The sequence below is a fragment of the Phaethon aethereus genome (genome assembly GCF_964289735.1).
Source record: "Phaethon aethereus genome assembly, chromosome: 1".
Lineage (NCBI taxonomy): Eukaryota > Metazoa > Chordata > Aves > Phaethontiformes > Phaethontidae > Phaethon > Phaethon aethereus.
In genome coordinates, this window is record NC_138575.1 from 188,775,904 (window position 1) to 188,785,347 (window position 9,444).

Here is a 9,444-nt window from a genome sequence, read left to right on the forward strand (position 1 = left end):
TCATAAATTCTTTGGCAGATGCTTTTATCTGCTGCCACATTCTGATACTTTTAGTTCACCTGTTTTGATAGTCACTAATTAGTCTTTGTAAGCATTCAACTCGCAGAAAGGAAAACATAATTTTCAGTCAGAATTATTTTTTTTCCAGTCTGGGGGAAAGAACAATGAAGAAAATACAGAATGTTTTCTGTAAAACCTACTCTGAATAAACACTCCATTAAAACCAGAAAGGTCTTTGACCTCTCATTTTAGTGTAGAAACTCTGGGAGTCCATTGTCAACCACAAAATACCAAGGAGGACACCAAGTCCACCATAGTGGTAGGCCTTAAGTACATGCAGAAGCGGTATTTTTGTGAGATAATGAAGTACTGTGAAGCCAGAGCATGCATGTAGCTACGTGAGGAATGAGGATTTGGGGCAGGAAAATAGTTCCAGGCATTATCTGATACGGTTAGTTCTGGTAGCAGAGCATTGATTTCAAAGACTTAAAAGATTCTCAAGTCCCTTGTTCCTGCAGACATATTAATTTTCCTGCAAGGGAATTAATATTCATGCACAATTTGTTACCGTGCAGAAAAGTGATGGTGTTAAGGAATACTCTAAATGATTATGTGGTCTTACAACTGGTGATGAAGCTGCATGTATTCCTCCTAGATCAAGCATGGTGCTTAGTCATGTAATGTCAATAGCTGTTCAAGATTACCAAAGCAAAGGGATCTACTCTTCTGTTACAGACCTCTGGAAACTTCACTGGAAACTGAAAAATTATCAGAGACAGAGAAAAGAGAGTAAGACACTTCTGAGAGGGTATGTAAAATAGGCTCTCATAGCAACAGAGAGAGGAGGAGATGGATGGACAAGTTTCCACAGGTAGGCATCCTGGCTGTGCTTGGATCAACGAAGTCCAGAAAAGGGGAAAAAAAAAAACCCTACATAAAAACTGGAATTACACCATGGGCCACAAGACAAGCTTCAGGATGATTCTGGATAAGCTTAATGTGTCTTGATTTCAGAGCAAAGAGTGCAGTTACCTTACTGGAAAAACTGAGGCAGCAAGCTGTGCCCTGTATTGTATTATTTTCATTTAGTTCTGTTAGTTCTTGCGTTACTAGGTGAAGTTTCAGTAATCTGTGCTGCGTTCCTGTGCGTGTTGAAAGGAAGAACTATACCGACCATGTGCCTCTCCACACAGAAGTCAGAAATTAGCAAGTTGATACTTTTGGTAAGGCGAAAGGGAGAAGTGCAAAAAGTCTTGCGGAGGCCTGTGGGAAAGATGTCATTGCGCTCACAGCCCAGCACCCCAGCTTGCCAGGAGGGGTAGCAGACTTGATCTCCACCTCAGCGACAAGTGTGTAAAATGCCTCCAAAAAACTTGTTACAGAAACTCCTCCAGTCCCAGCAAGCTGAGGGACCTCCGGTTCCCTTCATGCGAGCTGGAGGAGGGTCCAACAGTCAAGAAGATCCATTAGGCTAATGTGGGTTAATTGACTCAGTAAATCTAATGTTATGTACTAACCTTTTATCATCCCTGACCTGGAAAAAACCTGAGGTAGGCAGAACGGTAAGGAAATACCTAAGTGCTTAAATAAATACATAATAATTTCAATTTCCCCTAGTTTTGCTGAAATTTATTTTGATGCAGTGAGGAAATCCTAAGACAGTAATTAATGCTATGCCACCTTCTCTACACAGTTACCACTGAATGCATTGCCTTAATAACATAACTCTCTGCATTTGGACTAACGATGCCGTCTTGCCTTTTCATTTGTTTTTCATGTTTTGTCACTGACCACTCGGCAGTTGTAGGGATCTTTAAATATCCTGGAATATGGTGGAAGCAATACTGATAGATTTGTTCAGCCTACCAGCCAACTTGCAGAACAACATCCGAGGATTACTACATAACATTCTGGAAACTATTGAGAAATGCTCTTCCATCCCTGCTCCACTTGTTTATGTCATATGTTGCCAGAGGCAGGGGACTGAAAGGTTCTTGCTTCCAGCTCTGAGAGATTTTCAGAGTCTGAAGAAAAGACTGGAGGTGGTACATGCTCTGACTACAGCTGCTGCTTTGTACACCATCAAACAAAGACTGGATGAAAAAGACCTAAGCATCGTTAAAGTTATTCTCCCTACCTTAAGAAAAGACTTAATGAAAGTATATATAGACCATCTCTTTACAGCAGTCTACCAGTTTGAATTTGAGGATTTACAGGTGGCAACCGATGGTAAAAACCTACAGATAGCTGAATCTCGGAGTGAAGAGCAAAGGCTTCCTACGCAGGACGTGGCACTCATCCGAAGTGAGATTCAGACGTACTTGGAAAGCCTGCCGAGCCTGAACGGGGAGCTCACCATCCTCAGATCTTCTCTGATCCCAGGTAAAGAGGATCCCAGCTAACAGATTTTACAGAGGCTGTTCCCAAGCATGCTTTTTCAAGGGAATTACAAAATGGGTAAGATTTGGAAATGTCTTCAGGCAGCAAATAACTCTATATGATGTTGCAATAGTGTATCGTGTCTGTAAGAGGGGGAAGTGTCAACAGAGATACAGCAAAAGACTGGCAAAGGCTGTAGCAGGCCTGCGGCATGGTCAGAGGAAAGAGAAGCCCAAGATTAGTGAGAGCATTGCTGCAGACAGTAAAATCTTGTTGCCTCTGCGTGGGAATTACACACGTTGTGAGTTACCATCTTCTTCTGGAAAGGCAGGACAGGAGTTTCTCTGCCCAGCAGAGAAAGGCAGTCCTGGTTAAGTGGACTGATGTCTGTGTCCTTTGCCATGGCATGACCCAGTTTACTGCAGCATGTCTCTCAGGTGGTGTGGTTATGGGGTCTCATCATTCAGAGGATTTAGAGGAAAGCTGAGAGGTTTGCTACTGCAAAAATTTGAAACTGTCTTTCTCTAAAAATGTGTCTGAAATGATCCAGAACCTGAATGGAACACAAGTTAAAGCTATCTTCACCTTCATTGCGTTTCATGTTGTTGAACTGTGACTTTGAAAGGATCACACTACATAACAGAGATTTTGAATATCAACTCTGATTATGTCACTAAGCTTCTTAACTGTTAAGATAGCAAAAATACGAGTTGTGGGACTATCTTTCTGTGTTCAATCTTGCCATGCAGAACCTCACCCTCCACTGCCTCCCAAAACAGTGATTACATTTGGTGCGTGAGGACATGATAAAGTATCCGCACAGTGAAAACGGGATTTTTTGATAATTCTAGAAATTCTCAGTGCTTTGAGTGTACTTTAGAAAGATGTTTGAGATTCTGTGAAGTCTTGAGGACTAGTAGTTAATTTGCCAAAAAAAGCTTGGGAGATGCCACCTTAGAACATTGCTTTAAAAATCTACTCTCATTTTCCTCAGTGAGTTACCTCTTTCCTAGGGTTTGCACTACAACTCTGCAAAAATTCAGACTAAATCTTCTAGAACTCTTTCTTGCTTAAACTCCTCTACCTTGACATCAGAGGATTATGATTACGAGCAAGAAGGAAACTTAGAATCCTTAAATTTAAATGCCACAGCTAAATTCAAGGTAAAGCAATACTCAACTTGATTGGCTGATTCCAGGTCTCTTCAGTATAAAACAATGTAATATTTGGACTGGTCTTGTGTTAAAAGTAATTGTTTCTTGTCTTTTTTGCTTTGCCAGGTGATATCTTCCTCCATGGGTTCACCATGAGGACAGGTGGGATCTCCTACATACCAAATCTAAGCTCCTGCAACCTCTTCAGCAGTTCCAAGCGGAGGGACCCACAAGTTGTTGTTAAAGAAAATCTCCGCCGGCTAGCTGATGCTGCAGGATTTGACCTAGAGACTTTTCACAGAGTCAAGGTATCTTATCGAACAATGGATGTATGTAAACAGATCAGATCTTCCTTCATGTATCACTGGCTAAAACTGTAAACATTATTCTTACCTTTCTCAGCAAGAACTTGTGAGAAGCAGGACAATTAAAACATTTATGCTGGCATTTTATCTGTGGGAATAGCTGTCCAAACTATCATCCATTTGGCACCATATGGAGAAGCACTGTTTCCTCCAAGAATATTCTAACGTTTAACTTACCACAGAGCAGAATATTCAGATAAATGATCAGAGCAGTTCCTCTAAAAAGAAAAATACACCACCACTTCTATGGTGACTTTCTACTGATACATCTGCATAGCATCGGAACAAGGGAGTGCCTTATTTCCATGCATAAGCAGTTGGTGCAGAAGAGTGTTTCTGCCAAAGAAAAATCCTTGCATTAGTCAAAACTGGGTTTTTTGATGCCATATTGCTGTCCGTGTTCTGGTTTTGTCTTGACAGATTGATCACGCTAATGCTGTGTGTATTATGGGAAAGACAGAGCCTGACAGCTATGATGGAATAGTTACAAATCAGAAAGGTGTTACAATAGCGGCTCCAGGGGCTGACTGCATACCCGTGCTGTTTGCTGATCCTGTCAGAAAAGCCTGCGGTGCTGCTCATTCTGGTAGGAATTTTAAATCATAGATATCAAAATAACTAGGAGACCACTAGAAGGGGAGTTTCGGACTAAGAATTATAAATTAGCAACCTAAGGAGGACTGAGTGAGAATGAATAAATGCAAGATCACATAACAATATAGATCCTGACCTGTTAAGTTTGTATCCTGCCAAAACAAGATTAGTCTTCAGAATAGTTTGTTTCCCAAGGTATGTTTTTTGTTTTATTTTATTTTATAACTGTAACAATTATTATTTACCTATTTATAAATTTATTTTTCTGATCTGGTAGCCAAAACCCAATAACGCTTTTGTGCCCTGTCTAACTTCATATATAAAAACTGACTATAAAGCCAATGTCCTGAGCAATCATTTTGGATCAGAAGAAATATTTGTCTGACCCAAATGAAATCAGAATAAAACTGAAGCAGGGATGGTTAGTGCAACCTGGGGTTATGTCTGACTTCAGAAGGTGTCCCAACTGTTAGGCTAGAATACATACCCTGTGGTGAGATTTTCCTGCTGGGGCTGCTCTATTTTATAAAAAAGTCTGTATTTATGAGATCAGGGAGAATGCACAGCTGAGAATTTCTCCTCAGCTGTGATGCTAGTACACCCCTTGATATAGTAGGAAGCTTCACCTCTGCCTAGAACTCGTGAATACTACCCTAATTCATACAATTCTTCATACATTTAGTAAATCAGCCAAAAGAAATTCAAATTTGTGAGTCATCATAAGATGATAAAAACTTTGACTGTCCTTCAATAAAGTTGTTGTGCCCCACTCCCCGCCCCCTGCCCTGTGCCTAGCAAGCTTAGGTTAGAGGAGAGGAATGAGAATTGTGGCATGTCTGTCTGTTTTTTAATGGGGAGAAGGGATGGAGAGAATTTTATCTTGAAAGTTTTAAGAGTTTTACATTGTAAGTGTTCAAATTACTGTAAAATGTTTAAATCTGTAGTTGCTCCTTTCTCTGCCGCCTCTTCATTTATCTAGTACCTGACACACCACACTGTTCCCCCAACGCACGCCGCTGCCTTCTCCAAGCATACGTCCTGGCTCTAGCCTGAACTCCTGCCTTCCATCTCCCAAGTTTTGGCCTTCATCCCCACATCAGAGTCCTTGCGAGGCTTCCAATTATCTTTTCCTAAATCCCTCCCTTCCTGTCCAACCCCACCTCAGTTCATATTTAACTTGAACACATGTTGCTATGTATACAAATAAAGACATTTAGGTATAAGGTCATGTCAGTCTTTGGATGTAGAAAAGCAGAGGAAAAGTTATTAGCATATCCTATGCTTCGTTATGACACACTTGCTGTGCAATGCAAAGACTTCCTGAGACTCAAACTGAGATAGGAGAACTCAAAGCTGGCCTTTCTTCTATCTATTCCAAACAATGCCAAAGTGCAAAGCTTGGCTTTCTTCTATCTATACCAAACAATGTGTCTAGCTTGAGCCTCTTTTTTTTTCCCTAAGATAACACTAAAAACATTTTCACCATATTATAAAAATATATTTCTTACTGTAACGTATTTCTGTTGTCATATTCCCATTTAAATGTTTCAAGCACAGAGGAGCTGTAAGATATGCTCTAGTTGCCCAAACCAGGACACTGGGAAAAAGGAACTCCGGAATCCTAATCTAAACTCTTCTCTCTAGTTTCCACCTTCACAAAATGATGATATCAGCAAACTGACAGTTGTTAATGTGTTAGGTTTTTTTTAAAAAAGCAACTATTTATTATTAGAAATAATGATTTCTTTTTAGATATAAATGTATCTGTTTATACCTTTAATAATAGCTACTCTAAAATTAAAGAGACATTTTATACATTTTTTTTTCTCCAACCTCTCATTTCTCACAGGATGGAAAGGCACGTTGTTAGGAGTTTCAATGGCCACAGTAAATGCTATGGTATCTGAATATGGCTGTAATGTGAAAGATATCCTTGTGGTGCTGGGCCCATCTGTAGGACCTTGCTGCTATAAACTTCCTCATGAATCAGCTAAAGAATTTCACAGAATTGATCCAAAATGTGTGAGACTATTTGATTCTGCAAATCCTTATGTTGATATTAGAAGAGCAACACGGTAAGCCTACCGAGTGCATTTCCATGACATACACTTTTTTTGTGCCGAGTAGACTTAGGGGAGGTTTAGATTGGATATTAGGAAAAATTCCTTCACCAAGAGAGTGATCAAGCATTGGAACAGGCTGCCCAGGGAGGTGGTGGAGTCACCATCACTGGAAGTGTTCAAAAAACGTGTAGACGTGGTGCTTCAGGACATGGTTTAGTGGGCATGGTGGCATTGGATTAACGGTTGAACTTGATGGTCTTGAAGGTCTTTTCCAACCTTAATGATTCTGTGATTCTGTGACTAGAGATGAAGATGAAAGAACAAAAGACTAATTCCACACTGGTTATCAATAATTATATTGATGTTGTATTATCCAGCGGTATTTTGGTGAGGGTCCTCACTAGTACTTTGCAGATCAACAAATGATACCTCTGAATGAATAGTATCTGCTCACTTTTGCTGTATTTCAGCTATTATTTTACTCTTCTACTTTCAGTTTATGGATTATAGACAAATGTTCAAATTAAATGTCATTTTACTGGTTGCATCAAAGCAATTATTTTATTCTAATATTTGAAAAAAGAAAGTAAGAAAAGCAAATACAAGTCCCAACCGTGATATTGGCACAGTTTGTTCAGTTTGTACTAGAGGTGCCATCTGAATGACAGTCTCTTAAGGAATGCAAAGATGTAAAAAAAATATGTTTTCTGTTTCTCTTTCTTTCAGGATTCTTCTTGAGAGTGGTGGGATTCTTCCTGAGAACATCCAAGATGATTCCATCACAGACCAGAACCAAAATATCACTTTCTGTACTGCATGCCACCCTGATAAATTTTACTCTCACTTTCGTGATGGCACCAACTTCGGGACACAGATTGGCTTCATATCAATCAAAGACTGACATAGTATCTCTTACTTTCAAATAATATTTAGACAGTAAGTCTGGTGTGTTGTCTGGCACCCTGATCTCCTCATACAGGTTCTTCCTCCTTGCTTTCACAGACTTGCAATAGGTAATACACAGGTCATGTGATTCTCCTGCTTCTTCCCTTCCCTACCATTCTGAGGCAAAAATACATGTCCAGGGTGTGGGGCCAATAATTCTTGTGTGAGGCAGGGTGCAAAGGAAACAAGGACAACCCACACCGGTGACAAAGCCCTTCTGCAAGATCAGATGCAAGCTCCAATTTTTTGGAGCCTTCTTGACCAAATATTTCCCAGAAACCTCACTGTCTTAAGGTGTTGAAAGCACAAAAAAACAGTCTTCATGAGCTTCTGGGTGAGACTTCTGAATGAAGTTCAGCATGACATTACTGATATAGGAAGGGAAGCCCGTATTGCACATTAACTGTTTGAGAACACCCAATTTTCGTAGTTTCAGCTGAATGTTAGCCTTATGGAATTATGTGCCTGGGATTGTGTTTCTTCTTTTGATTAGTTTACAGAAGAGCTTCAAAACACTTACAGGTGTTTTCCTATGGAAAATAACTTGAAAGTGAGAACAAAGCAAGCTTCTTTGGGGCAGACATTGGAAATATATGAACCCTCGCCGTTCTGTATTTTTTGACTGTAGAAAAAGTAGGACTAAGACTCTTAATATGATATGGCATGTATGTTCATGCTTCCTTAGGATTTTTTTTTTAAACTATTGGTGCTCTGCTAAGGTCCATTGAGATGGTCTCAACAGTGCCAAGTTATTCAATAAATATCTAAAAACGGGAGTAAATTTAGCCTCAGTTAATTTTACTGACCAATAGTTGACTTATCTATCTTACTAAGCAAATTCTAAGTGTGCACTGCTTTCTTTTGGCCATAAAATTTGGCCTCTAGATGTTACAATAGACATGATAGTTCCTGACACATAGACAGTGAAAGATTCCTAATACTAAAACTATGCTGACTGCAGCTTGCAGAGTTGCCAAGCACAAGCCTTGGGACAACTGTCTGCATGATGTATTTTCTCTTTTGAATTCAATGATCTTTCCCAATTCTAGACTTTTATATCCACTAGAGGTCAGTGCTCACTCACACTGCACTTCCATCCCTGGCTGCACTGGATATATGGGTTTTCAAACCATGCATTTTGCAAAACACTATACAGCATACACTGCTACTTTTTCCTATATAATCATCTGCCAAGTTATTCTAGTACCTGTGCTTGAAGAGTAATCTATTTTTCATTTTGTTGGGCTGTGATTCAGAGCTGACCAAATTAGAACTTTTCTTGTCCTCTAGGAGAACAGACTTTTAAAAAAACTTTCTTTTATCTGTGAATGATACTTCTTGGAGAAGAGCCTGGTTCTGAGTATGTTACCCTCTGACTGTAACCATCTACCAAAAAAAATACTTCTTCCAACTCTCCTACGTCTTCTTCAGAAATATTATTCCTCTTCTGCTGTAGCACTGCAATCCTTTACAATAAAAATTCTTACATTTTCAGTTACCTTTTAAAAAACTGACCGTTGCTTTCATCATTCTTGGTTTCTTTTGTAACTTCATTGTGGTGATGTTAACAGCTGGATTCAGACTGGAGGTTCAGGTTCCAACAGAGGCAACACTCACACTCGTCAGCTTAATGCTGCCAAGCATGTTACTGCACAGTAGCTAGTAGTATGTATGATACCTGTATCTATATGCATTTATGTGTCTTTGAGTTATTCCAAATACAGGATAATATAATTATATGGACACTGACAGGCTTATCTTGCTGCACTAAGTAAAAAACCCCAGCAACCTACCTTCGCCTTTTAGTTCTGTCCCTTTGCCCTGGTATCTAAGTGTGAACCACTTTACAGGCACTGGCTGACGTAGCAGTGAAGTGCGTAAGGTGTCTTTCCTTCTGCCGTTTCTGCTGCGGGGGCAGTAGCACCACGTCATCTTCAGTCCCTG

General features: G+C 39.8%; 1 protein-coding gene across 1 annotated transcript; it reads left to right on the plus strand.

Moving 5' to 3' along the window:
• Positions 1–1,829: 1,829 nt before the first annotated feature.
• On the plus strand, positions 1,830–7,456 carry LACC1 (laccase domain containing 1; the record flags this gene model as incomplete). The annotated part of the gene is made up of 5 exons (XM_082013198.1): positions 1,830–2,382; positions 3,660–3,841; positions 4,319–4,484; positions 6,342–6,567; positions 7,282–7,456. The coding sequence occupies 5 exons, from the start codon at positions 1,830–1,832 to the stop codon at positions 7,454–7,456; spliced, it is 1,302 nt and encodes a 433-aa protein (XP_081869324.1).
• Positions 7,457–9,444: the final 1,988 nt, after the last annotated feature.